Source organism: Panicum hallii, chromosome 5 (assembly GCF_002211085.1).
Source record: "Panicum hallii strain FIL2 chromosome 5, PHallii_v3.1, whole genome shotgun sequence".
NCBI classification, from domain to species: Eukaryota; Viridiplantae; Streptophyta; class Magnoliopsida; order Poales; family Poaceae; genus Panicum; species Panicum hallii.
The window spans coordinates 983,222-1,009,706 of NC_038046.1; the positions used below are offsets into that span (position 1 = coordinate 983,222).

At 50.4% G+C, this 26,485-nt stretch overlaps 7 protein-coding genes and 2 long non-coding RNA genes across 9 annotated transcripts; 5 read left to right on the forward strand and 4 right to left on the reverse strand.

Moving 5' to 3' along the window:
• The first annotated feature begins 344 nt into the window (after window positions 1-344).
• On the forward strand, window positions 345-1,026 carry LOC112895587. The gene is made up of 2 exons (XR_003229207.1): window positions 345-643; window positions 828-1,026. It is a non-coding gene; the product is annotated as an uncharacterized LOC112895587 (long non-coding RNA).
• A 4,701-nt stretch (window positions 1,027-5,727) lies between these two features.
• Window positions 5,728-11,927, reverse strand: LOC112894226 (protein CLT1, chloroplastic-like). Its single transcript, XM_025961863.1, has 10 exons — window positions 11,339-11,927; window positions 10,135-10,280; window positions 9,782-9,819; window positions 9,580-9,695; window positions 8,770-8,869; window positions 8,645-8,680; window positions 8,476-8,526; window positions 8,272-8,392; window positions 7,736-7,861; window positions 5,728-6,534 (listed from the first exon to the last, which is right to left on the reverse strand). The coding sequence occupies exons 1-10, from the start codon at window positions 11,734-11,736 to the stop codon at window positions 6,365-6,367; spliced, it is 1,302 nt and encodes a 433-aa protein (XP_025817648.1). The 5' UTR covers window positions 11,737-11,927; the 3' UTR covers window positions 5,728-6,364.
• Window positions 11,928-13,033: 1,106 nt separating this feature from the next.
• On the reverse strand, window positions 13,034-14,302 carry LOC112895268. The gene is made up of 4 exons (XM_025963212.1): window positions 14,226-14,302; window positions 13,848-14,016; window positions 13,600-13,672; window positions 13,034-13,441 (listed from the first exon to the last, which is right to left on the reverse strand). The coding sequence occupies exons 1-4, from the start codon at window positions 14,254-14,256 to the stop codon at window positions 13,190-13,192; spliced, it is 525 nt and encodes a 174-aa protein (XP_025818997.1). The 5' UTR covers window positions 14,257-14,302; the 3' UTR covers window positions 13,034-13,189.
• On the forward strand, window positions 13,264-13,736 carry LOC112895269. The gene is made up of 2 exons (XR_003229173.1): window positions 13,264-13,358; window positions 13,498-13,736. It is a non-coding gene; the product is annotated as an uncharacterized LOC112895269 (long non-coding RNA).
• A 1,631-nt stretch (window positions 14,303-15,933) lies between the features above and the next one.
• On the reverse strand, window positions 15,934-16,414 carry LOC112895672 (heavy metal-associated isoprenylated plant protein 7-like). Its single transcript, XM_025963652.1, has 2 exons — window positions 16,330-16,414; window positions 15,934-16,235 (listed from the first exon to the last, which is right to left on the reverse strand). The coding sequence occupies exons 1-2, from the start codon at window positions 16,412-16,414 to the stop codon at window positions 15,934-15,936; spliced, it is 387 nt and encodes a 128-aa protein (XP_025819437.1).
• A 610-nt stretch (window positions 16,415-17,024) lies between these two features.
• Window positions 17,025-17,459, reverse strand: LOC112894277 (putative calcium-binding protein CML19). Its single transcript, XM_025961927.1, has one exon. The coding sequence runs from the start codon at window positions 17,457-17,459 to the stop codon at window positions 17,025-17,027; it is 435 nt and encodes a 144-aa protein (XP_025817712.1).
• A 1,203-nt stretch (window positions 17,460-18,662) lies between these two features.
• On the forward strand, window positions 18,663-19,238 carry LOC112894276 (putative calcium-binding protein CML23). Its single transcript, XM_025961926.1, has one exon. It carries the CDS (start codon window positions 18,670-18,672, stop codon window positions 19,126-19,128), a length of 459 nt encoding a protein of 152 aa, XP_025817711.1. The 5' UTR covers window positions 18,663-18,669; the 3' UTR covers window positions 19,129-19,238.
• A 1,087-nt stretch (window positions 19,239-20,325) lies between these two features.
• On the forward strand, window positions 20,326-21,165 carry LOC112894274 (probable calcium-binding protein CML31). Its single transcript, XM_025961925.1, has one exon. The coding sequence runs from the start codon at window positions 20,452-20,454 to the stop codon at window positions 20,929-20,931; it is 480 nt and encodes a 159-aa protein (XP_025817710.1). The 5' UTR covers window positions 20,326-20,451; the 3' UTR covers window positions 20,932-21,165.
• Window positions 21,166-23,016: 1,851 nt separating this feature from the next.
• LOC112895908 (non-specific phospholipase C2) lies at window positions 23,017-26,485 on the forward strand. The gene is made up of 3 exons (XM_025963908.1): window positions 23,017-23,746; window positions 25,262-25,779; window positions 25,899-26,485. Exons 1-3 carry the CDS (start codon window positions 23,163-23,165, stop codon window positions 26,372-26,374), a joined length of 1,578 nt encoding a protein of 525 aa, XP_025819693.1. The 5' UTR covers window positions 23,017-23,162; the 3' UTR covers window positions 26,375-26,485.

Consider the following 26,485-nt stretch of genomic DNA (forward strand, 5'->3'; position numbering starts at 1 on the left):
ATTCATGAATCAGATGTCAAATGATTTTCATATACTGGTATGTACATCAGTATAGCTAGCTGATTTTAGTACGATCATATACACCTCGTACATACCTTTTATTAGATCAGATACATCCTATATCATGATATGCACGTTTAGAAGTAGCTATAAGCGCGTCCAGAATAGATTTTTCCCCTCTCTTTGTTTATATATATATTCCGATCCCAAATTTGACATGGTGGGTGGCCTAGCTAGCTGTATATAAGCACCATGCATGATCCTCGCAAAATATCTTAGCCTTTTCCACATGATATATATATATATATCCTGCTGCAAACTCGATCGCTAGACTGCAGGTGTGCTCGCCCTTCCGTTCAGTGTGGACTTGTGGACTTCTGCTCGCCGACAGTTGCCGGCCGATCGACCACACAGCTAGCCATTCAATTCTTCAGCTGACAGAGAGAGATGGACAGGGCGGCGGTGCTGCTGCTGCTTGCGCTGGTCGCCGTCCTCCTTTGGTACCCTCTTCTTCTGCCAGCGCTGCCGCCTTCTCCGCCGGCACTCTTCATCTGGATCCCGGTGCTCATGCTGCTGCTCCTCTTCGCCCTTGCTTTCTTCCCAGCTGCTCGTCGGTAACCCAACGCTACTATAGCTCAAGCAGGTTATTGATTTCTAGACTCCGATCGATCGATCCTAGCTGATGAGAGACCTACCTGGCTAGGGCATTCTTCTTAATTTGTCTTCTCCACCATCAAATATGCATGCATAGAGGCATGGAGTTGTGTCTGACGATCTATATATGCAGCTCATGAGTTCTTCGATCTCCACTTTTCCTCTGTATGTAGGTCGTCTTTGCGTTGACCCTAGCTAAAGTGAAACCATGGGCCATGGCCTGGAGGGGGTGCAGTGAAGAATTCAGGGGAAATAACGTGTGATGGGATCTAGATGAGCATGCCACCTATCTTTACATAAGCATATGTGCGCTTTCTTATCAAGTCCTGTCTTGAATAAAGAGTTTCCACATATATATATTAATTTATGCTAGTGAAAGTACACAGCTAGCATTGGTTACCTGTTTTTAATAGAGGTATAAGACGACACCCATGGATTACGCACATAATCAAGGGTGTAAGTGGCGGATTTAGGATTTTAGCAGAGGGTACGCCGCTATATGTTTTTTTCATGTACCATCCGGTATATATCGTATAATTCGGTAAACAGTTCCAAAATTTGCCAATAATTTCAGTATACAAAAATAAAAAAAATGCAAGTCTCAATCAATCAATAAGTAAGTGTGAAACTTGCATAAATTACAATGCAAATATCTCAATCATATTAAGTCTAAAACATGCATAAAAGAAGCTTATGCACGTATAATGGTTCAAAGATGATTACTCTTTTCTGTTGTCTGGCCGGGCGGACGAGGCCGTGCGCCGGCTTGCGGCCGCGCCGGATGCGCGTAGAGGCGGAGGTGGGGGCGAGCAGAGGCGGAGGTGGGTGGAGGCAGGGGCGGCGAGCGCCGGCCGGGTGGCGTGCACGGAGAAGGTGGGGAGGCGAGCGGCGGCCTGCTTGCGCGCGTGGAGGGGAGGAGGAAGCGGGTGCGGCGAGAGCCGGCCGGATGGGCGGCCGGCGAGCGGCGGCCGGGCTGCGCGCGAGAGAGAGCGGAGAGAGAGGAGGATGGCGCGAGGAGAGAACGCGCCGCAGGTACATGGTAGCTACCTCAGCGCCGTGGATCTTGGCGCTGAGGCAGCTGCCACGTATCCGCCACCTCAGCAGCTGAGCCAGATACCTCGACGCCGTGACTCATGGCGCCGAGACGTCTTACCTCGGCGCCCACAGCGTCGAGCTCCGGGGTCCAAATTCGAAAAATACGTTCTCCAAGGGTCCAAATGTAATTTTTTTTCAAAAAAAGGTTAAATTGTAAAAAATATGGTGGCACTGTCCCTAGACGGGCACAGGCAGGCGCGTGATGTGCGTCTGGCGGGCGGCGGCGAGCTGAGACGGCGACACTATGGCACATGAATACATGATCGAAGAAATGAATCGATAATCGATGAGAAGAGGGCACCAAACGATAGTTCCGCTCGGTGCCCTGGGCGGTAGGGCGGCGACGGATCAGTACTTGTGTTGTTATGTAGTCGCGGAGAGAATTTCACACGGCGGATTAGCGGAACTTTAGAATTTATTTCAACTAGGGCTGGGCCACAGGGTGTGCCACGGCCCACCCGGCCCACCCTGTAGCTCCGCCCTGGTGTGTGTATGACATCAGATCCTGCCGATATCCCATTTTCTATTAGGAATCTGCGACTAAAGACTATTTATTATATGCCAATAATAAACATATTTCTGAATAAGCACCTACTTGTAAAAAAGCAAACCTCATTCTTATTTAAGAATATTTTTTGGACAAGCATATATATATATACATATATACATATACACACACGCACACACGCCACAAGATTCTCCATTCTTCCTTTAGTTTATTTGTGACTGGCTTACAGTTTAAATGTTCTTTAGTAATTTGATTGAGTGTGGTCCACAACTTTTAGCTTATCATACTTAAGGTTTTTTCAAATCACGGACGACATAATTTGCTGCTTAAAGAAATTATAGGGAATATTGTTAACCTTGTAGTTATAAAATGTTGAAGTGTCCGATTTTAAGTGACTGAAAATCTTTCATTTTCCTGGATATAAGGTATACATAATTATTCAATTTTAGGTGGTTGAAAGGAAAGAGTTTTCATTCTAGGCGATTGAAAGTTAGCAATGCTCATAACTTGTATGCATTAATGGGCACGCACGCAAGGGGCATACACAACTGAGCTGCATTTCCGCAAGAATTGGATTATTGTGTCACTGAAATTTGCAGCGTGAAGGACATGATTAGGGTGCGGGTAATGAAACTAAGGGAGACCTGGAGATTTCCATATCTTTTGTAAGGCAAAGAATATATATAGGAGCAGAGATCCGTCCTTGCTTTTGCGACAACAAATTAATTAGAAGAGGAGACGAGCTCTAGTGCAAATCTTTCGCTTCACCCACTATCTCGGAGTGGTTGATCACACGGATCATCGATGAGCCTTGGAGACATACAATATGCGCATGCATATTTCCATCCGTATAAAATCATGTGTGGTTGCGACATCGAAATCAAGCCTGATTTGCGAGGCCTACCGCATATTACGTACGTGTAGCTAGAGCTAATGTAGAATTAGTAAAGCTAAGAATACTTTATTAGGTGGTGGAAATTGTGACGGGATCGACCTCCTGTGTCATGAAATCCAGTCCACGACCCCTGCACGTCCTCGTGTTGAGTGGGGGCCTTTTTGTTTGAGCTTTGGATTATCATAAAATCCTCCAAAGCTGAAACAAACGGGCAACCTTTTTTTCCTGATACTATAATCCAAGCCCTCAACTTTTCAATGCACATCCCATTAGTTTTTCTCCATCAGATTGTGAGACAAATATTTATCACCATACAATTACAAACATGACATCCTAATGATTTGCTTCGACGCGCCCTCGTCTGCCGCCCGAACAAGACGTGGGAAGAAGTTTACATAACCCTAACAATTGGTATCGGACTACATCACCCTCTAAACTAAAAAAACGGATATCTAACGCCCTTAACTTTGCGAAACCATCCACTTAACCCCCTCAGCTGGTTTTGCCGAGTGGTTTCGCACACGTGACGTGCTAAAATGTTGAGCTGGACCATCTGATATGTGGGGCCCGCTTGTAAGTGGCACCTCTTCTCCACTCTCTTCTTCTCCCACCTCTCTCGGTCTTCTCCCCTCTCTTCTTCTCCGACACCCTTCTCCCTCATTGTTCCTACGAGCAGAACCCGCCGCCGCCTGGAGCCGTGCCCGTGCCTCGCACGCCGCCTCTGCCTCGGCGCGCCCGAGCGCCTCCCGCGCCACCGCGAGGCAGACTCCCAACGCCGCACGCTCCTCCTCTGCATCTCGGAGTGGCGCCGCGAGCAGCACCCCGCGCTCCCCGACGGCGAGTGCAGCGGCGTCAGCCTCAAGCTCGCCGAGCCGCGTCTCGAGCGCCGACGTCCGCTTCTTATCCTCGGCAGTCCTGCTAAGGAGCATGTCGTTGAGGCGCTTGAGCCGGTCCGCCTCCCCGTTGTCCCGCACCGGCGACGAGTCAAATGCCCCGCCACGTCACCTGCCCCCGCCCCCGCCCCCTTCCTGTTGGCCGCGGCCAGAGCCGGAGCATCATCCCCGTTGGCCGTAGGCTCCGCGGGATCCAGCGGCGGAGCATGCTCCCGCGCGGAGACCCCACCGCCACTGCATCGACCTCCACAGCCTCCACGGCGAGCCTGAGATTCCACTTCACCTTCGTGCTCACAGTCGGGACGGGGTGGCGCCTCCCCTGCCACGGCGGGCGGGGTGCGTTCCGCGGCTACAGGGGCGCACCTGTGCCGCGTCCTCGTCATCCTCATCGCCGTCAGCCTGCACAGACTTGACGCGAGGGAGAAAGGAGAGGGGAAGAAGAAGAAAAAGAAGAAGAGAGGAGTGAAAAAATATCCACGGGTCTCGTATGTCAGTCCGTCCAGCTCAGCGTGCCACGTATGTGAAACCGCTATGCAAAATCAGCTGAGGAGTGGGGCTAAGTGAATGGTTTTGCAAAATTGAAGGGGTTAGATATTCATTTTTTAGCTTAGGAGGTGATATAGTCCGACCTCAATTGTTGACAGTTATGTAGACTTTTCCGCTAGGCGCGTGTTGGCGTCTCGGCACGACGCATGCCCGGACGGGCCGAGACGGCAGCGGCAGAGCCTGGGGCCTCATCATCAATCATACTCAGCCCATCCGATGATGCGCCCGCCCCGTCTTTTTGCCTCCCGAGCACGGAGGGACCATGGCCCAAGACCGGGTGGGCGGGAACTGACGGGCCTGCAGCCAGTGACCACATGCTCTTGCCAAGTTGCCTTCGGCTGCGCCGGCGTCCTACCTCGTTGGAGTTAGCTGTAGCTGTTTACCGGCTGGACGCTCGACGCAGTGCGCGTACATCTGTGCTGTGCCTGTCCACCGGCTCTGATCGGACCCAGAGAGATTAATAATTGCATAAATCGACGTAACACTAGCAGACCCTTGGGTGAGTTTGATCGGAGGCCACGGTAGTTTATTACTGTACCATGCATGCTCCTCTCCGAGGTGGAAAGGAGGGGCCTGGACGGTGCGGCGCCATTGGTGCCGCGCGGGCGCAGCCCATGTGTAGTGCAGAGAAACTGGGTGCACGCTCCCACTCTCTCTGTCCCTTTGGCGGTGTCGCGCTCGCGCAGGGTTGGATTGCATGTGGCCCTCTGCCTCCTCATTCCTCAAATGGAGTTCTACTTCCAGTAATCTCTACTTCTCCGCTCTGGTAGTTTCTGGCTTACTGCGTTCCTACTACTTCGGCAGTCAACATACTACGGTCCTGTTTGGATCCCAGCTCCTAAAGCAAAGTGACTAGATTCTCATGGACAAGACCCATTTCTAGTTTCAACATAATCTGGTGAATGGTAACACAAGTCAAGTGTTGCCAGAATCCCGGAACCAGACTGCCGCTGGTTTTGCAAATCCGCCGGCAGCAGGTAGCCCCGCCCCCTGCTCCCCCATCGCAGCGCCAGCCCAGGAGGACCACGCAATTCCTCGACATCTCAGAAACAAGGGGTCCCCCAACCAGTGAGTTCAGTCCTTGCACTGGAACTGGAAGCACAAATGCATCAAATATGCCGACTCCCACAAACACATACCAAAACACCCCATCTGGCCTGCTGCTTCATGCTGGCCATATACATTATATATAGCTTGCCAACTCCCCAGTTCCATCGGATTAGTTAGTACAACATTTTCTAACACGCACAACAGCTTCCTCAATCCTCACAACAAACATGAGATCCTAAAGAAAATCTGGAGCCGGCTGCTGGCCATTGGAGTTGGCAGAAGTTTCATCACAACACAGGACGGGGGCAGCGATGAACAAGGGAGTGCTGATGATGTTGCTGGCGGCGACAGTCATCCTCCTGTTGCTACCATTGGTGCTGCCACCCCTTTCGCCCCCACCGCTGATCCTTCTCTTCGTCCCTGTGGTGATGATGCTCCTGCTCTTCTCCCTGGTTCTCTTCCCGTCTCACCACTGTGCATACCCATCTCCGACCTTCACTCAGTAATAACAATGTCCGGCGGACAGGTACTTACAGCTCTCAAGCTTTATTCATTATATCCGTATGCCGTTTCCTTGCTTTTATTGGTGGGTATATATATGATATGTACCATACAACATACAACACCCAGGAGGCCCTCAGGAGAACTGTTCTTCCCTTCAAGCCCAGGTGATGCACCATCTTGGAGTAAAGGGTGGTGAATCAATCAAGAAATGAATGCTAACTAGTCATTCTTGTTGTGGAAACAATTTCCGGAGTGCTGTGCCTGTGGGAGGCTGTACAGTAGTAAGCCAGCAGTGAGTACTGCTGCACCCGCAACAAAGCCGGGTGGCAGAGTTGATGCCACTCCGATATACGGCAATGGTAGGGTGAATGCGTAGATGGACAGCGGAACTGCACAAGAAAACCACCATTCCTGATCAATTCATATGCCATTCTATAACTTACTTGGGCGTCTTCTTTGTACATGGTAGCAGCAAGCACAATTATAAAAGGAATTTTGGGTCAGCTTGTGAATTTTCAGAGGCTCAAAAGTTTTTCACTTTGTTCCTAGATGATATAATTAAACCACGACTGCTGGCAGCATGGACAGGAAACACCCAGCAATGACGGCTCTAAACTATTTGCTGGTATCCGATTGATAGGAATAAAAAACAGGCCCAAATTTTGTTGGCAAGGTTAGTCTGTATGGTAGTCATCTGCTAAATGAGCACAAAGAAAAAGAAAAGGCTAACACATGCGCAAATTCAGCATTCCTCTTGTACACCTGAAGCTGCTTATGAGCCTTCTATACATGCTTGTATGTTCTCCTAAACTCATATTTTGGCAAAGGGTATGTGGTGATGCCGTTTGCACCATCCCCATGGTGGGCCTCCAACCAACCTACCTATATTGCAAAAGCTGGAGAGATGCAAAACAGTGGTGCAGAAAAAAAAATGAGATATGAAATCCTAACATCCATATCACTGTCCTTTCTAGTTATAATTGATAGAATGGACCAGAATAGCACTAGGAAATAAGTCATCATGACTCTGCCTTATAACAACCAGTATAATTTATTAAGTTGCAGCTAAGTTGCTTATTTATCTTATTTAAAATTCTGATGCTTCGATCATACACTGACAATTGTTGCGTTGAGATAGTGATTTATGTTCCATCTTGCTACCTATAGAAGATTCCAAATAGCAATTACCCACCATTTCTTGCAAAAGCACATAAGCACTGCGCCCAGTTTTTCTTTTCCACAAAAGGAAGGCAAGTAACTTAATGTTTAATCTCATCAAAGCAATGATTTTTCAGTTGGCAAGTATCGGCTTGGGTATGGTTGAAACAAAGGTTTCACAACATAAAGGTTTGACAGTATTCGGAGAACATTTTAAATCAGTCCAACACTCCAACTATGGTAGATATACTAATGCTGTACTGTGTGATCGGTGTTTGAAACTTAACCCACATCTCACATGTCAATGACATGCTCAGTGGTATTTTAGTTATAAAATTGAGACATGTCAAATGAAACCGAAACTTTAAAACTTAGATGTGCTATCCACTGGTGCAAGTAAATCAGATGGTGTGCACAAGAAAGTATGAAAACCTGAGAATGTAGCAGCCAAGGAAGATACAACTGCTGAGGAGATCTTTAGTAGGTGTAGTAATGATATATTGAATCCCATGTTAACCAACACAAACAGTAGCGGTAGTAGTGGCGCCCCTTCACAACCTGCACAGTTCAGAGGTTTAACAAGAAGTAAGAAGTAAGATGCCTGCTCAGCATGCTCCTCTTACAAAAAAGAACACCAATTCAATGGTAATGTGGTTATTCAAAATGTGTCAGAATTGCTAAGTACAACATGGTAGTAATAAGTATCTTACTAAACATTGCTACTGTGAATCCCTTCTTTTAAGCCAGTGTGACAACAACTATGAATTCAAACCATGCTTAAAAGGTTCAACTCAAAAAAGCAGGAGGGACTAGTTTAGCACTAATAGAGTGGGTGAAAAACTGAGAAACTGAATGTAAATGGTAGCGATCATCAGTAGTTAATTCAGTTTTCAGAAATATCACAATCTGCGTTTAGCTTACTAACACAAATATTAAGAAACAAAAAGAAATAGTAAAATTAGCAATACCAGATATTGATCCCATATTTAAGAAGCAGGCTGCGCCATCTTTAATGTATGTTGGTAGCAGATGGAATGGAACTCCCCATAACTTTGACAGAAAAGGCAGCAAGAGACACATAAAAAGAGCCTGAAATGACAATTTTACTAAATATTATGGATGACTGCTATATACTGCATCAAAAGTATTACTCGATAGGATCGTGTTCTTACTTGATAAGCAGAGCCATACGAATTGACAACAAAAAGATCAACTGAGCCACACTAAAAACAAAAGAAGAGTATTGGAATAAGAAAAGAGTGCAATAGAGAAGAATGCTTATGAAGCTTTGACCTATGAAAGCTCTACATATCATGGTAAATAATGGGAGGAAATCATTACCTTCAATTTTTTAGAAGCATCTCTAAATATTGTTTCCTGCAACAATAGACTTTAGTTGTATCAGGTGAAACTGGTAGTTAGAGCGCATTAATTAGGTAACTGATTGATTAAAATAGACTCACTACCTTCAATACTGAATCAGCAGCTTGGAGAAAGAATGATAGTATCATTAGCAGTGGCCATACAATTCCAGTACTTTTAAGTGAAGCGCCAGTACCAGATCCACTGCACATACCAAAGTAAGGTTCACGTTAAATCTTATTCACATCAAAGCAACAGATATCTGATTCAAAAGCAAGACTTCCAGTTTGACATTATAACTTGAAACAGTTTGCTCATACAGCTGCTAAATAGTTCCTTAATTCCAAATGCTATTCTGTCACATTATTGCCATTATTGCAGTGACAAGCAAATTAAGGTTGAATATTCCAAAATGATCCTGTGCTGGAACATTGTAAGCCATATGACAGTTCCTTAACCCCAAATGATATCGTCTATAAACCCTATCACAAGAATAACAAAGAAGTGTTATGCCAAAGATGATACTGTGCTGAAACATAGCATCCCTCCATGCTCAGGAGATATGGGTGAAGCATTTTCTTAATATCATGTGCAATTCTTGTAATGAAATATTTTGTACTGTAGTAAACAAGCCCCAGGATTGCTGTACATGATACCCGCTGCATTGTTTGTGATACATCGAGGATTTCTGGAACATAAAAACAATATCGCAAAATTCCCAAGTAAAGAAAAAAAATCCATTTACTCAAGTTTCTTATCTTCTGGATTTAACATATATAAGATCTGTTCAGGTGTCCTTTAAGATATGGATCGCCAGAAAGAACACAACTTCATGGAATATAACTGTGAAAATATACTCGGCAGCTTCACTGGATGCTTAGAGACCAATATGAGCTCATCAACAGATTACTTACCTTGCTACAGTTATTACGACACCAACAGCCACTAGAAAGCATCCAGTTATCTGGTTAATTCTATAGCGTCTCTTCAAGAAAATTGCAGATAGAAGAAGCTGCCAAACAAGATATGTCTACAGAAAGCAATAAAGAAATTATAGACATGTACTTAGATTTGATTAAACCAATATAGCAATATAACACTGATAGTGCTCATAACCTGTGAGAGTATTGGTATTGAAGCCCCAGAAAGAACAGCTACGCCAAGAAAAAAAAAGACACATATATAACTGTGAGACAAGCTTTGTATAATAAATGTCAAGTACACTTCATTCATGAATGAACTAGTAAACCAAACTCATAAGCGTTAGTAATGAAGTACACCTGAAGGTGTGAAAGTGTCAACCTAAAAGTGACTACAACAACTTTCGTAGTCATATGTGCTCATGAGTACCATATGTTTTTAGAAAATCTATAGCAGCATTACGTTAATTTTAACTAATGGGTAGATGGGTGTTGCTTCAGTCATTACTTGACCACAAAAGGAAGCTGAATCCGGCTTGAGAAAATTACCTCCAGCCGCCATCCCTGATGCAGCACCAAAAGCCTCTAAGATTCCCACAGCTAGAAAAGGTTTATGCGGTAGAGACAGCATCTCATCGTTGACAATGCCCGCTTGATACCGAAGATACAGGATCGAGAAATAGATGACTACATATCTGTCAAAATTAGAAGATTTAAAGCATGCTATCAGAGACCAAGAAATGGTTCAAACATAGTTTCACGGAAAGGATCAGTTCAAGCTAATTTCTGCGGTGTATTGTCTTGCTAAAAAAGGTACAAGTAAAATGTATGATGGTGACTTATACACTAAAGAAAGGCAATAATTGATCTAATGTTTTGTCTGATATCATAGTGCCTTTGTTCCAATAGAATCCAATTGCAGAGAGGAGCAACCTCAAAACCATGAAGTACCGGTATGCACTATGATGGACAAGGTTAAACATGTTAGATACAGTAAGGGATTAGACACGAAATAGGATTATAGTTGCATGATTGTATATTGTATATCGTGGCCAATAAAAATAATGTCATGTAGATGCAGACTATAAAACTTGAGAAATGTCAAATGACATTGCAAAAGTTCACTGACGCGGTCAAGTGTGCTAAAACTTGATAAATAAAAGCATAAGCAAAAATCTCTGAATATCATAAATTATTAAACCCATTGCCCAGTTTATATTCATCGAAGTGATGTGCTCTCTGCTAGCGTGACACTGTATCCGTTACTGATGCATGTCATACTCACTGATGTATCACTTTTTTTCCGGGGTATAGGAACACGAGCACGGTGGTAGTTTGAGTTGCTATTTATCTAGGCCACTTTTTTTTTTAACTCGCTGCTTACCCCAATCCCAATTGACATGATAAAAACAGCACGGAAGGCCAGCTCATGAGCTCAGTTGAGTTGACTTGAGTCAGGCACCAAAAAAGAAAAAAAAAACACGGCAGTTTGCACGGCATCCAGATATAGCAAGAACCAAAATATCTCGCCAGTTATTTATTCTACGAGACACGTGGGACCCCAAACAGAAACGATTCACGAACCACGACAGCGCACGGCTTGATGGAGACGAATCTCTACTGTTGAAACTTGATGCTAGTCCAAGTCCAAGCGACTCTGGTCGATCCGATCGGGCACAGCAACGCGGAGCAATCTACCTATGGCGGATCAATGCGGGGAGCAAATCGAGCGAGAAGAGAAGTACGCACGCACCCGACCGTGGCGAACTGCGCCAGGAAGAAGGGGTACTCCCGCAGCGGCACGAGCGCGAGCTTGTAGAGGACGCGGTTCCCCGTGCCCATGGCGACGACCGCGGCGCTGGCGAGGGCCACCTCCATCCCGGCACCCCTCCCGACGCCAGCGCTCCCCGCCACCTGCCCCGCCGCCGCGCACCGCGCCGCCTCCTCCCTCCCGCTCCTGTTCGGCCACACCCGCGCCGCCGCCACGATCCCCCGCACGTGCGCCCGCGTCGCGACCAGCGGCTCCCTCGTCGGCGGCAGCGCCCGCCCCAGCCCGAGCGCCGGTCCATCAACGCGCGGCGCGGGGGCGCGGAGCAGCAGCGGGTGCCGCGCCGCCGAGGGGCGGCACGTGATGGGTGACGGCGGCGCCATCGACGAGAGATTTGGGGGGAGCGGCCGCCTGCTCGCTCGGCGGGGTGGGCCGATCGCTGCTGGTTTTTTAATATGTGCTGGTGGCGCAATGGCGAGGGAGGGAGGAAGAAGATTCCCGGTCGGGCTGTTGTGCTTCGCCTCTGCTTGCGTCCCGGCTGCTGCTCGTTTACTTTTTTGGTTTCGGTGGTTCGAGGGGGCGGCGGGGCCACGCGAGCTTATTGGAGGGGGAGAGTTTCTTCTATTTCAATTTTGGTAGGCAGATTTCGATATTTGCGCGCAGGTCCTTGTTTTCTTGTAATTTCCACGCGTGGCCACGTGAGACGGAATAAAGCATTTCACAACTCTACAAAAAATATATATATATATATATATAAACTTATGTCAGATTTATTCTACAGATCCTCATGTTATGTTTCTAATGTATAATTTATAGCATATTTTTCGATTCGCTTCCCTACAGCAAAAGTGCAGTGCATAAGTACCTCCAACATATGGCTAAAAATAATATATAAACATATTGCACATACAATTATATTAGCTTAATCAATTTATATCTAAATTATAATTATATTAGCTCCTCCGTCACGGTCGGAACTACTCGTACTCCTTAGCTTCGTCATGAAAAGTTGACCCCCTTTTTCTCTCATGCGAGACTTTGTACAATGGGCTAGCTCATCACTCGCCGCAAGTGTACCCCAGAAACGAATCTCTCTCGCGCCCGTCGCGTACCAGCAAAATCAGGGGATTAATTGAGACAGGTCTCCAGAGCAGGGAGGATCCATTCACTGTTGCAGAGGGCCAAGCCAAGCCGGAAGGTCCAGAGCCTGCCCCGCACATCTTTCGGTCGACCGCCCACCACCGAACGTCCGTGTCGCCGGGGCCCGAAGAATATAACGCACCAAGGAAGGGCCCGACGGCCCAGAGACGTTGGTTGACCTGAAGAGAGGAGGCGGCGTGCGATATTCTGGCGCTGCGGGCGGGGCGGCGAGTGGAAGCCGCCGGGAGGAGAGCGGACGGAGGTCACGTCACGTCTGCGGGCAGCGGCGGCCAAGCGCCGCAAGTGGACCACTCTGTAGGGTAGGGTAGGGTAGGGGACGGCCGCCGCGACGTGTTGTCGCGAGAGGCGTGCGTGCCCGTTTCCGGAGGAGGAGCGCGTCGACACGGCCACACGGCTGTCCGCGCGCGGGTCCCCTTCACCCTGCGTATCCTCCCTCTGTCCTGCCTGCTCCGGCTTTTGTTTCCTCCTTCCTAGTAATTCGACTCTTTCTTTTCTAAGAAGAAGAGAACAAAGGTAGCGTTGGTTAATGGCATCTTTTTCCAATTATTGATTGATCTAGCAATGCTCTTCTGACATTTTCATCTACTTTTAGTCTTTTACACTTGCGTCGCCAACCAAGCCAGCTGATGCGGAGCAGCAAGGGCATGCGGCAGAAAGCAGCCCCGTTCTTCTTCTTCAGAGCCTCTTGGACTTGATGAGGTAGGCGACGGACCCGGAGGTGGCCAGAGGGATGACGACGTCGTCCGACAGCCAGCCCAGCCCCGGCAGGATCCGCTTCGCCAGGAACGCGCACGCCGGCGCACCGAACAGGAACATGGCAAATTCGACCGTCGCCTTGCCGGAGGTGAAGCTCTCCACCTTGATGACCTCCTTGCTCATCGCCAGGAACTCCTCCTTCTTTACCTCGCCCTCCGACGTGTGATGCTTCTGCATTATATTATTGTTAATTTGTTATTGTGGGGGGCGGGGATCGGAGAAAACAGGGCAGCCAGGTGCGGTGATTGGACAAGGTCTTCGGACAGAGCAGAGACTTCTGATTGAACAAGCTAGGCACCTTTAAAATGTAAGAAAGTTTTTCTACTCACGTTATATGCTTCCTCAAGAATCCTTTTCTCCGGTATTCTGTACTGCAGCTGCCCACGTTCCTCGCAAAACATTCTGAAGAGGCACAACCTTGATGTAAGACATCAGCAATAAAAGTCACGGCATCCATCCGGTTGAATACTAGGCTGCTTGATTGAAGAGCAAGCAAGCTGAAATGCTGAGTTTCTTGGGATCGAAATAGAAAGATCAGTTCTGCATCGAGAAACCGTTGCAGGTTACAAAAACTTACTCGATGAGTTCATAAATGGCGTGGTAGAATTCATCAAAGGATTGCACACGGGCGACAAATTCATCGTAGTGACTTTCCATGAACTCGATAAGCTTTTTTGTGTCGCTAAGCTTTGGGATTCCTGGTTCACCCTTTTCACCCTTTTGGGAGCTCTGCCTCTGATGTCCAACTATCAAAACACAAGTTCAGAAACATCGTTCATAATTTACTGTCGCGGTCACAGTCCTCTGAACGCAAAGACCATACAAAGCAGAAATTATCTTTTCCACAGCAGCTATTTTGTCTTGTGGTTCAAGAGAGTATAAACAAATTGAAAGCACACAAGTTGTTCCAATGCAAGCAGGAATGAACATGATCGAAATGCATGGTTCAGCATACCTTGCTTCGCCTCGGCATTATCTTGTTCCATCCCAGAAATGCAGGAAGCTGCCTGGTCTCCTTGTGATCCATGGGGCTTAGGTTACATATATACGTCAGGCTGGCAGCCATGTTCCTTGAGTAGGACATTGACAATGGCATTTCCTCGACAGTAAGCAAGGCCAGAAGCCCGGAAGGCAGCAAAAAGGCATACATACAAGAACAGGAATCAGGTAACCTTTGTTAGAACCCACCTGATAATAACTCCGATCCGCTGCAAGAATTTGGGCAGAAACTGCACGCAAGGTCCCCAATAAGGCCTAGAAATTTCTTTGGTCGCTTCAGAGAAAAGTAAATACTTTCTTCAGAAAAGAAGTTACCAATTACGATTACCTGTAGATCGTACCTTGCCAATCACCAACATGCTAGTGCAACCCCGGCTTGGTCTGGTTCCACCGGCAACATCCCGAACAGCACTATTGTTCATCCACCTTTCCTGCCTGTACCATCGTCACAAACTGCTTCTTCTCAAATGCCAATCAGCTCGGTGGCGTCCATGGTCGCCAACGTCGACATGAGGTCCTCATCAGTATCCTTGGCAAAGTGCATTTTCCATCCGTGCTGCAGCTTGGCTTATGAGATATCAACAGTAGCTATCGGACGAAGAAATACTCGTCTTTTCTCCATGTCCATCCATGTCATCAGAACAGATAATGCCCCCGCCCCCCATGAGGCCATGACACCGCCCACACGCAGCACAGCTGCACACAGGCAAGGTCACCACTGACAATACTACAGGACGGGAGGGGGCGTCCGTTGCTCGATCACCATCCAATCAAATTTCACATGTCAACCGTACATTGAACTAGCCAAGGTTGCGGAGCGCTGAAAGCCTGAAACGATCGCGTCATTCCGTCGAGCATGTCGCGTGCATCGCGTCGACAGGTTGGCTTCGGGCACAGCTCCCCGGTCAGCAGGCCTTGCTTGCTCTCGAGACTCAGGAAGCGGGTGCGCCGCGGCCGCGAACGTTCCACGTTGAGCGCGCAGATCAGCATCAGCAGATGGCTCGCGGCATTTTGGGTTTTGGCAGCCGGCGAGCGTGCATGTGCCAACGGCATTGCGATGCAAGGTAGAAGGTGTTTTGCGTGGACCGTTCATACTGGATCGGACGGCTAGACCTGCCGCATAGTATGCTCCTAGACCTGGAGACCTAGACTCGGTCAACGGCAACCGCGCGCCGCCTCGCCCACGAGTCCCGCACCCGGCACCTCCCCCTCCGCCGGCGGCCAAGTTGCTGCCGCCGCATCCTATTCCTATCCCGTACGGACAGCGAACGATTCCCAAGTTGAAATGCGTACTGGTCGTTTCGATCAGTCGACTGCATCCGCAGCTGCTCCCGCCGTCCCGCGTCGCCGGTTACAACATACTCCCAGGAAACTTTGCATGAATCTTAATTCTTAACCCCACTTGAATAGTACTATTCATTCATTCGGAAATGCTTATTCATACTGGGAATGGAACGAGTGGTACGCGGTCACGTACTACTCTACCAGCCTACCACTTACTGCTACTCATCATCGCACACACGACGGATGGACAAAGACACCTCGACTCCTACAGACACAATAAGTCCATGGGAAGCTGAAAACAGCAGCAGGTCACAGTATTTGAGCATCACAAAAACCCGCCCCAAACATTGGCCACTGATGTCGCCTGGTCGATCGGTCACTCACTGCATGACGCAGCAGCCGTTGGGGTTGTCGTCGTTGAAGCGCGCCGGCGCCTCGTACTGGAACGCGTGCGGCGCGGGCACCCATGCGCCGCCGACGTACCCGTACCCCTGCGGCGGCGGCCCCAGGTGCACCATCTGGCCGTTGTCCGGCGGCGCCTCCTCCGCCGTGCCGTCGCTCACCACGGCGACGGGCTTCCCCGTCCTGGACTGGATCCGCCACTTGAGCTGCGACGCGTCGAGGCTGCTCCCGGCGACGACCACGAACCCCGTCTCCAGCGACACCCACAAGTCCTCCACCCCTGCATGCATCCATGTCAGACTGAGACCGGAGCGAGAACTCGCCGCATCGCATCCACACACGAGATGTCGTACAACACACGCAGCGCGGCTTACCGTACAGGCTCTTGATGACCTTGCGGATCCTGCGGGCGCAACGGAGGCAGTGCACGTCCATCTTGAGGACGACGACGGGCGCCATCGCTCAGCTCTGTTGCCCCTGGCTACCTTTCAGATACGTGGGCGTGCTGATCGTTGGCTTATATAGAGGAAGAGGAAGGAGGAGCAGATGATCAGGTCGGTGCATGGAGGAGAAATAATGGGGATCATGCGCAGACTCGAAACCGTGAATTACTCGCGCCGATTTGATCCTGCCGCCGTCAGTGTCGGCCATTCATCTTACCATGCATCGATCTTGCAGTAAATGCAGACCAGACATCGTCAAAAGCTTCCCATGTACAGTAGTATCGTTCAGATTTACCATTGCGATACGCTCCGATCTTACTTGATCGAGATCCCCGCCTTCCTTCCCAAAGCGTGACCGCTACTCCGATCCTCAGCCGCGCCGACCCAATCTTCGATCGCCGTCGACAAACGACCATGCATGGTAAGCCAATGATACCCAAAGACAATCATAATCTCGTAGCAATGCCCATGCACATATATAAATGATTAAATACAAATTAAAATATATTCCCTGGCATACATGATTTTACACGAACAACTAAATAACATTTTGCAATGGACAAGTAATCAACAGTTCTATTAGCACACTGAACAAATTAAACATGCTACCGCTCCCTATCGTACTGCTACGCATCCATCATGATCTTGAATTCCTCGAAGCTGAGCACTCCGTCTCCGTCGAGATCGAACCTGCAGATCATGGCCTTGCACTCGTCAATCTCCTGGTGCGAGCCGAGCTTGCTGAGCATCCGCTTCAGGCTCAGCGGCGTGATGCACCCCTCGCCCTTCATCGCGTACATCCCGAACGCCTCCTTCAGCCCCCGGCACCTCTCCTCCTCTTCCGCTTCCAGCTGCGCCAGCTTCAGGAACTCCTCCTGGCTCAGCAGCCCGTCGCCGTCGGTGTCCGCGGACGCCACGAGGTCGTCGGCGTCCTCGGCGGACACGTCCTCGCCGAGCGCGGCCCTCATGCAGAGCCGCAGCTCGGCTGCCGAGATCTTGCCGTCGTCGTCGCGGTCGAACGCTGAGAACACGCGGCTGAACTCGGATGTCACGACCGCCATGGTCTTCAACTATCTTGCACAAGGTTCAGAGATTGATTGTTTTGCAGGCAGCTAAGCTAATGATCCCTGTCGTCTGCAACTGGAATGGCAGGTTCCGGTGCTCAATTCTATCTGTGGCTATAAATACAGCAACCATGCATGCGTACGGTGAAGTTCGTGTTGATGATTTCAAGGCGCAACCGCATGCCTGAGGAACGAGTCAGTACTTGGTAGCTAGTGCCAAGACGAATTCCTAGCTCTAGCAGACTAGCACTATGGGTGCGGGTTGGCTCTTTCTTTGCAATAATTATTAATTAATCAATTGCTAAGTTTAGAAGACGAGGTGCAGCCGGCTCCAAGAGAAAGGGACCTCGTCAGCTGCTCCTCATGATACTCTTATAATTATTTGCAGAGTACTAGTATATAGCAAGAGCCTGACATATCTGGAAGGAGTGGCGCGTATAATAAATAACTCGTCGCGCAGCCGGCGATGCATGACGAAGTCCTTGTTTCGGCAGTTTCGTTCATTCTGTTTGGTCTTATCTTGCTTTTGAAACAAAATGTCCTCTATGATCCAACTGACCAGCTTCATGAAACAAGTAGGTGGAGTGGAATACTCAACTCAGTTCATCAGAAATTTGTGCTGTTACAGTAGATCATTCCGTCAGAATTTTTCCTCTCTTTTTTTCCCCTGAAACAGGAGGACTGCAATCATACAGACAAGTAGCAGGTGAGCAGTATTACTGATGCAACTAGAACAACATTCTTTTTTTCTGCACTGCGGTTACTGCACACCAGGGAGGAGAGGAGAAGGTAGAACGAACGCCACATCACAATAAACTTGAGGCGCCAGTCACATACGGCATGCAAGAAGTTCAGTCAGTTTGTTGTTGGACCAAATACAAAGACAACGGACTCCAGTCTGTTCAACACACCCGTGCAATTAAAAACCGCCACCCACTTTTCCAGTCAAAAATTGTTACTTCTTCCTTATGTTATTATTCCCTTAGAAAGGTACGTGATGCTAATTGCTGAACATAGTCTAAGCAGCCCCAGTTAGCTGATTACCTCAACTATAAATACTGATGCAAATGGTCTCTCAGCTACAGACATTCAACAAGTCAAGAGTGCCAACCACCAAGCAACCAAGGACAGTCCACTGTCTGTCTACCCGCTCCAAAGTCCAAACGAACCTTCGTTCGCGGCTTATTAGGAGGTGAACGGCATCAGCATGGTTGCGGCGTCGGGTGAGTTGAGGCGCGTGTTCGCGTCCTTCGACCAGGACGGCGACGGCAAGATCTCCGCCGCGGACCTGCGGCTCTGCATGAAGGCGGCGACCGGCGAGGACATGCCGTCCGAGGACGTGAGGGCGCTGATGGCGTCGGCGGACGCGGACGGCGACGGGCTGCTGGACGAGGAGGAGTTCGTGAGGCTGGCGGGGGAGGAGGTGGAGGCCGAGGACCACGAGCACGAGGAGGAGGACAGGCGCGGCGGGTGGCTCAGGGAGGCGTTCGGGATGTACGAGATGGAGGGCAGCGGGTGCATCACGGCGCTGAGCCTGAAGCTGATGCTGGCCAAGCTTGGCGCGCACCAGGACATCGCCGAGTGCCAGGCGATGATCTGCAGGTTCGACCTGGACGGGGACGGCGTGCTCAGCTTCGACGAGTTCAAGACCATGATGATGGGCTGAGGCGGAGCAGACGATGCTACTAGCTTGTCCAAATGGCTTCTGGTTTAGCATTGAATTCCTGGTTGTTCGGGTACTCGGCCGTTGAAGCTGTAATTCCTGTGTTGTTTGAATGTGAGTGGTCACTGTGAATTCATTCTCAGATGGAATGATCGAATGGATAGTGCGCTTGTTGTCTGTTTAATTTGCCAAGGCGAACGTCGTAGTCAGCAGCAGCTACGTTCCAGTGTGGCTACCATCATCATCATGCGTACACAGCTCTATGCGGACCGCCAGATCCCGAACGTACGACTGAGATCATCACGTGCTGTGCTGTGTTGCTTAGGAAGTTGCCATGACAAGGCAGACTCACATCGTTAGCTGGATGCAAAGGCAACCAGCTGCCCAGTTGTGCATCCGGCAGGTGACGTCACCATCGACGTGGGCATGAGAGCTGCCTGCCGAATCTTGAATTGTACGGAACTTCACCTGCCTACTTTTGTAGTAATCCAGGCAGCCGAGTTTCACAAGTGAAATGTCTGCCAGCCCATGACGAAACGTTGAACGGGAATTACGACAAACTAAACTGCAAGTGGTGCTCAAATTTTCAAACGCTCGCGCGCGTGCGGCAGTTCCCGTGTAAATTGTTTGTTAAAAGATCGCCATGGAGAGTTAAAAGGGAAACGCACGGGCACAGTACGACGACGGTGACATGAGCAAGAGAGAAAGGACGCGCAGCCTATCAATGGGATCCTACCTATGCGTGGAGATGGCCAAGTCGGACCGGAGAACACGGCAGCAACGTCCGGTCCGACTCGGAAGATCCCCGGCTTCTTCCGCCTGGCTGGCTGCGCGGAATCCACTAATCCAGAAGCAGGCCGAAACCACCCGGCCGCCACGCTGAAACATCGTCCCAAACGCCACGGAATTTCCAAAGTTCCCATTCGAGTTTATCGCGACCCGCCCTGCGAGTACCCATATATTTTTTTTCAGCCCACTAGTAGTGCTAGTACGGAAGAAGGTGGTTGGTCAAAGCTGCCACGCGGCACGGCAGCGACGACGACCTGACCTGCCTGCCTGCCTCCTCCCTCCATCCATCGCAGTCCTCCCCGCCATGCCGTGAAGCTTCCAAAATGCGCGTCTTATCAATGACCACTCCCATCTACTGCAGGAGGCAGGCGGCGTCCAGCACTATATAACCACCCGGATGTTTGGCAGCAAACGTTGCACCAATCCAGATCCAAGCAGCAAGACATCACCAGACATCTCTGCTAGCTACCTAGCTCAACCTCACCGCCGGCGATCATATCGATTAGCAACCGCGCGCGCGAAGCAGACCGATCGAGGATGGTTGTCGCGTCGTCGTATTCTGCCAGCATCAGCACCAGCACCAGCACCAGCACCAGCAGCGAGCTGGGGTCCCTGTTCGCCGCCTTCGACAAGGACGCCGACGGCCGGATCTCCGCGGCCGAGCTGCGGCTCTGCATGAAGGCGACGCTGGGCGAGGACGTGTCGGCGGAGGACGCGGAGGCGCTGGTGGCCTCGGTGGACGCGGACGGCGACGGGCTGCTGGACGGGGACGAGTTCGCGCGCCTGGTGCACGCCGAGGTCGGGGAGGAGGAGCGCCACCGGGGGCTCCGCCAGGCCTTCGGCATGTACGAGATGGAGGGTCAGGGCTGCATCACCCCCACCAGCCTCAAGCGGATGCTTAGCAGGCTCGGCGCGCACCAGGAGATCGACGACTGCCGCGCCATGATCTGCAGGTTCGACCTCGACGGCGACGGCGTGCTCAGCTTCGACGAGTTCAAGATCATGATGAACGCATGAATTAAAGGACCATGCTAGCTGTTGATCGGTGTAACATTACATAGTCCGATCCCATTCATTCATTGACTCATTTGTTACGTTACGGTTAATAAATTTGGGAAATTGAATTGTTCGTTACTTGAATCACAAAGGAAATGTCCATCATTTGTATCCTTGAAAGGTCAAACTTGGAATCACGTGTAGGATCATGATGTCAAACTTGAGTTGTCCATTACTCCTTCTTGTCTTGTTTAATCTGCTTCTCGATCTGGTCAACCGTCCGAGAAAAGAAAAACGATAGTATGATCATCAGCTGCGAACTGGGCAAGATTTTTCTGACAGTGGGCCCAAATGGAAAATAGGCCGAAACCCGTGTGCACTGCCTGTTGATGGGCTTCGTCGAACGGCCAATGGCCCAATCTAGGATGTAGCCCAATTGGTCGCATCTGTGATACCAATGTGATCTCGTCCCGGATCTTTTTTTTTTCTTTTTGCTGTTTGGCGGCGGCCAGGAGGCTCTACAGCGTGGTGTGGGCCGTGACACGTCGAGACGTGGCCAAGTCAGTCCAGTGGGTGGTGGTAAGGGAACACGGGTGGCCGGGTGAGGTTGACGTGCCACCAACATCAATCGATGATCTGTCGTCGCGCATGCAGATGCGGTGCCCCCAGACCATGGCCGAATGTCATCTTTATGCAAAACAAAAGAAAAGAAAAGGCAAAGGTGACTGATGGAGATATCCAGATCCATGCATGATCCATCACAAGGCATCTCGCAGTACGTACATGGCTTTTTTTATTTGTTTTTGGTTGGGGTGGGATATCTTTTTTGCTGTTGCTTCAAAGTAGGACCATCTATGCTAGCTGGAACGTGAGTGGGAACAAAATTATTTAAACACTTGTCTAGCTACGTGCATTACACACTTCGCACTTCAACTGGATGAAGGTTAGACATTCAGACAGGCTTTGCACGACGGGCCAAGCCAAATCAAACCACGTGGGCAAGCGTTGCATATCCATCGACCCAAGTAAACAAAGTAACGATGTGATGTGATTGATGGCTGCTGCGCGTCGCCTGGACGTGCCATTTCTGCCGATAGTTACGCACCCGCTTGCATGATTACACATTACAATGCAAGAGAAGAAAAATAAAGTCAGAAAAGGCTACGAGATCGTCGCCAGCAAGCTCAGCATCAATTCCGTCAGCGAGCGGCTGATCGACGCACACGGAACGGAAGGTATCCCGTGGATTTCGGGAGCATCCTTTGCCGCTCTCGTTCGATCAGTCACTCTCTCTCTAGGTATATCTGCTGCCCTGATCTCGACCTCTGCAATCATTTGACATGGACAGGATATGGAAACCTGGCAGGATACACGTCGAATTGAACGTCGTCTAGGAAGGAGCCTACTAATCATCTCATCTTCTTCTCTCTCTCTCTCTCACAAGCAATCATCACGCATCACGAGAATCATCACCAAAACACCATCTACTCCAGATCACTGCTGCTGCGCCACTGCCACTCCCACTCACTGCTTGGTAGAAATAGGCTTCAATTCAAGCTGAACGTTTTTCTTTTTTTGCACGGCCGGACGGTGCTTTCGGATGCATTCCAACGAACCGGACCAACAGGTGCGGCATCGGCAGCATTTGCATGGCGAGAGCGGCGCCGGCGAACATGCTCCCACGGAACAGACCTGAGCGCTCCACCGTGGACATGGTTCATGCGCCGCTAGCTCCAGCCTCAGTGCCGTCATTCCCCAACCACGGAACGGATACGGGAGGAATTTATAGGAACAGCTTCATACAGGTTGGACGATCTCTGATTCGTTCTGCCAGAATTAATCGCCACAATAATTATCACAAATAGGTAATGCTTTGACTAAAATCTAGTCATATTTCATTATTAAGAGTATTTGGTTTGGAAACATAGAAATCATATTTGTATGTTTGCCTTAAAATATTGTAGAGTCTCATACGCAGAAACCCTCGGTCGGTGTGACACCATAGATAGCTGTGGCCCCTGTCCATGGCTGTCTGCTGCCCGTCCACAACAGGACAACCGTCGCCACCCCACTTCACACCCAATAAAACGCCACGCCACCGCCACCGCCACCGCAGGGGTCCATCACGGGCGAGCTACCCCCCGGCCCGGGCCACACCACACCACACCCACACTCCCTCTCTCTCCCCAATCCTCCTCCTCCTCCCCACTGCGCACAGTCGCGAGTGCAGGGGACAACCAAGGAAAGGAATAATGGCGGCCCGCCGCACGTGCAGCGCGCGCCCGCCGAGCCGCCTCCTGGCCCGCATGGCCGTGCTCCTCGCCCTCCTCCTCGCCGCGCCGCCGTGCCTGCAGGCGGGGGGCCCGATCAAGACGGTGGTGGTGGTGGTGATGGAGAACCGTTCCTTCGACCACATGCTGGGGTGGATGAAGCGCCTGAACCCGGAGATCGACGGCGTGACGGGCGCGGAGTGGAACCCGGCCAACACGACGGACCCTGCGGCGGGGCGCGTCTACTTCGGCGAGGGCGCGCAGTACGTGGACCCGGACCCGGGGCACTCGTTCCAGGAGATCCGGCAGCAGATCTTCGGCTCCGACGACGCGTCCGGCCCCGCCCGGATGGACGGCTTCGTGCAGCAGGCGCGCTCGCTGGGGGGCAACATGACCGACGCCGTCATGCACGGCTTCGCGCCCGACAGCGTCGCCGTCTACCGCGAGCTCGTCGCCCAGTTCGCCGTCTGCGACCGGTGGTTCGCCTCCGTGCCGTCGTCCACCCAGCCCAACCGCCTGTTCGTCCACTCCGGCACCTCCGGCGGCGCAACCAGCAACAACCCGCAGTACGTTACATCATCCATCCCGTGCCTTGTTCTCTTATTATCTCCATTCGTGGATCGTGGATCGCCTTTACTTCCGCGCATACTATACAGTTCATCATCATCACCATCATCTTCTTCTTCTTTCTTCTCCTCCTCCTCCTCCCTCTCCCTCTCCCTCCCATCGATGATCGAGCAATTGCAGTCCACGCATCGATTTCATTATTCTTGATAGCATGCATCTGTGTCCATGGACGATATCCCTTTGATTTTTGAGCTGGCTGCATTATTCTGGTTATTCGTTGCGTGTGTGAACCTGAGCGAGCCGTTCCATCCAGACGTCCAGTGCAGCCACAGGCCCACAGGGGTTGGTTGGTTGCCAACCCCGGCTTGGCTTATTGATGGATACTGGTTGCTTGGTAGGGAGTGTCAAAGCTGTTGCTCAGTGGATAATCACATTAATATTAATGGCCTCGTATATACTTGGTTGGGCGGAGTGTCAAAGCTAGCTGTTGCCATGCCAGTGTACGTACTGCTCCTCATTGCTACCTAGAAGCACAGAAGACGTTAGAATCTTTCATCAGTTGAACTCTACGACTACATAGGCATGGAGAGCTAGCCAGCATGCAGGCAAGCGAATGAAGGCCAGATCACGGTTGCTTTATTTGTCCGCACGTATCTACATACATATGTATTCCTGCCTGATCGATGAGTGACGACTTGCTTCATCCGTTGGCTTTGTCGCCGGCCAATCAACTTTTGGGCCAGGGCGTGCTGCTTTTCTTTGCCCCCAACGCAGATCCATCCACACCCAGAGATGAGATGAGATGAGAGTGAGATTGGCTAGTGCCCTGAGAATGATTGCCGGTTATGTATTCAGAGGCGATTCAGGCTGTCCCGATCCACCGTCCATGCCATGTGAAAGCAAGGGGGGCAATTCGGAGATGACTGCAGCAAAAAATAATACTGTACTAGGAGCACTGCGTACCGCCATAGTCTTTGCTGCTTTGAATAACGTGATGGCCGTATCTCTGTTGGCTTTATATATCCGGCTAGGTGCAGAGATACCGCTGAACATTATATTAGGGCCTATAAATCTTTTTTTTTCTAAAAAAATATGAATCAGCAGGATGTACTATCATCATCTAGATTCTAGGCTGCTTCTTCGGTCAAAAAAGAATAAAAAAAAATGGACCGCTGCCTTTTCAGGCTCCATTCGACAAAAGAAAATAGGTTCCATTCAACCAAAAGGCAGTTGGGTGCGCGGAGCACGCAAGCGAAGCTTAACAGCTAAGCAAGCATTTGGTCACTGTGCCTAACTGGATAGTTGGGCCTTAATTACGCCATCCAGCTGAAAATCGCAAACAGGCCAGCCATCATACTCTCTCTACTAGCGGCCCATAGCACCAGCAGAATCGGCCCAATGTTTCGATGTGTCGGACTGTTTTTTGCAGAGGGGAGGATGTGTTAGTTGAACACTTGAAGCACTGTTCGTCAAGCTAAGCTCGTAACCATGACTGATGATCAATAATGATGCAGGCTGCTGGCCAAGGGCTACCCTCAGCGTACCATCTTCGACAACCTCCACGACGCGGGCCTGTCGTTCGGCGTCTACTTCCAGGACGTGCCGGCGGTGCTCTTCTACCGCAACCTGCGAAAGCTCAAGTACCTGCTCGACTTCCACCCCTTCCACCCCACCTTCCGCGACCACGCCCGCCGGGGGTCCCTCCCCAACTACGCCGTCATCGAGCAGCATTACCTCGACTCCAAGCTCGACCCCGCCAACGACGACCACCCCTCCCACGACGTCTACCAGGGCCAGATGTTCGTCAAGGAGATCTACGAGACGCTGCGCGCGAGCCCGCAGTGGAACCAGACGCTCATGGTCCTCACCTACGACGAGCACGGGGGGTTCTTCGACCACGTCCCCACGCCCGTCCACGGCGTGCCCAGCCCCGACGGGATCGTCGGCCCGCCGCCGTACAACTTCACATTCGACCGGCTGGGAGTGCGCGTCCCGGCCATCCTCATCTCCCCATGGATCGAAAAGGGAACAGGTACTGTAAGCTGGCAGCACTGATGATTTGATTCAGCAATACGATCGACCAGCTAGCTGGCTAGTACATACAGTACTTGATTGACGATGTATCACTAACTACTAGTTTCTTTTTTCCAGTTGTCCATGGGCCAAATGGACCGACGCCAACGTCGCAGTACGAGCACTCGTCGATCCCAGCCACGGTGAAGAAGCTCTTCGACCTGCCGCAGGATTTCCTGACGAAAAGAGACGCGTGGGCAGGCACCTTCGAGAGCGTCGTGCAGGCAAGAACCGAGCCCAGGACGGACTGCCCGGAGCAACTCCCGATGCCGACGAGGATCAGGCAGAGCGAGGCGAACGAGGAGGCCAAGCTGAGCGAGTTCCAGCAGGAGATCATCCAGCTCGCGTCGGTGCTCAACGGGGACCATGAGCTCAGCAGCCTGCAGGACAGGATCCGGGACAGGATGAACGTCAGGGAAGGCATCGCCTACATGAGGGGCGCCGTGAAGCGCTTCTTCGAGGCCGGCATGTCGGCCAAGCGGATGGGCGTCGACGACGAGCAGATCGTCAAGATGAGGCCATCCCTCACCACCAGGATTGAACAACGTCCATAGACAGACACAGTGATAAGAAATTAATTAAAGCATACTACTGTAGAAATCAAATTGACTATATATGTCCAAGATTGAATTAAATATATATCAAAGAGCCAGCATAATTAGTTA

Excerpts from the sequence above, each read along its gene's own strand:
- LOC112894274 (XM_025961925.1), top strand. The coding sequence starts at position 20,452 with ATGGTTGTCGCGTCGTCGTATTCTGCCAGCATCAGCACCAGCACCAGC.
- LOC112894276 (XM_025961926.1), top strand. The coding sequence starts at position 18,670 with ATGGTTGCGGCGTCGGGTGAGTTGAGGCGCGTGTTCGCGTCCTTCGAC.
- LOC112894277 (XM_025961927.1), bottom strand. The coding sequence starts at position 17,459 with ATGGCGGTCGTGACATCCGAGTTCAGCCGCGTGTTCTCAGCGTTCGAC.
- LOC112895908 (XM_025963908.1), top strand. The coding sequence starts at position 23,163 with ATGGCGGCCCGCCGCACGTGCAGCGCGCGCCCGCCGAGCCGCCTCCTG. Across the intron at positions 23,747-25,261 it reads GCAACCAGCAACAACCCGCA|GCTGCTGGCCAAGGGCTACC; the intron begins GTACGTTACATC and ends ATAATGATGCAG. Across the intron at positions 25,780-25,898 it reads ATGGATCGAAAAGGGAACAG|TTGTCCATGGGCCAAATGGA; the intron begins GTACTGTAAGCT and ends TCTTTTTTCCAG.
- LOC112895268 (XM_025963212.1), bottom strand. The coding sequence starts at position 14,256 with ATGGAACAAGATAATGCCGAGGCGAAGCAAG. Across the intron at positions 14,017-14,225 it reads TAATGCCGAGGCGAAGCAAG|TTGGACATCAGAGGCAGAGC; the intron begins GTATGCTGAACC and ends GTGTTTTGATAG. Across the intron at positions 13,673-13,847 it reads GCCATTTATGAACTCATCGA|AATGTTTTGCGAGGAACGTG; the intron begins GTAAGTTTTTGT and ends GTGCCTCTTCAG.
- LOC112894226 (XM_025961863.1), bottom strand. The coding sequence starts at position 11,736 with ATGGCGCCGCCGTCACCCATCACGTGCCGCCCCTCGGCGGCGCGGCAC. Across the intron at positions 9,820-10,134 it reads ATCAGGGATGGCGGCTGGAG|CTGTTCTTTCTGGGGCTTCA; the intron begins GTAATTTTCTCA and ends TTCTTGGCGTAG. Across the intron at positions 8,393-8,475 it reads CGTATGGCTCTGCTTATCAA|GCTCTTTTTATGTGTCTCTT; the intron begins GTAAGAACACGA and ends TTGTCATTTCAG.
- LOC112895672 (XM_025963652.1), bottom strand. The coding sequence starts at position 16,414 with ATGGCGCCCGTCGTCGTCCTCAAGATGGACGTGCACTGCCTCCGTTGC. Across the intron at positions 16,236-16,329 it reads GGTCATCAAGAGCCTGTACG|GGGTGGAGGACTTGTGGGTG; the intron begins GTAAGCCGCGCT and ends GGATGCATGCAG.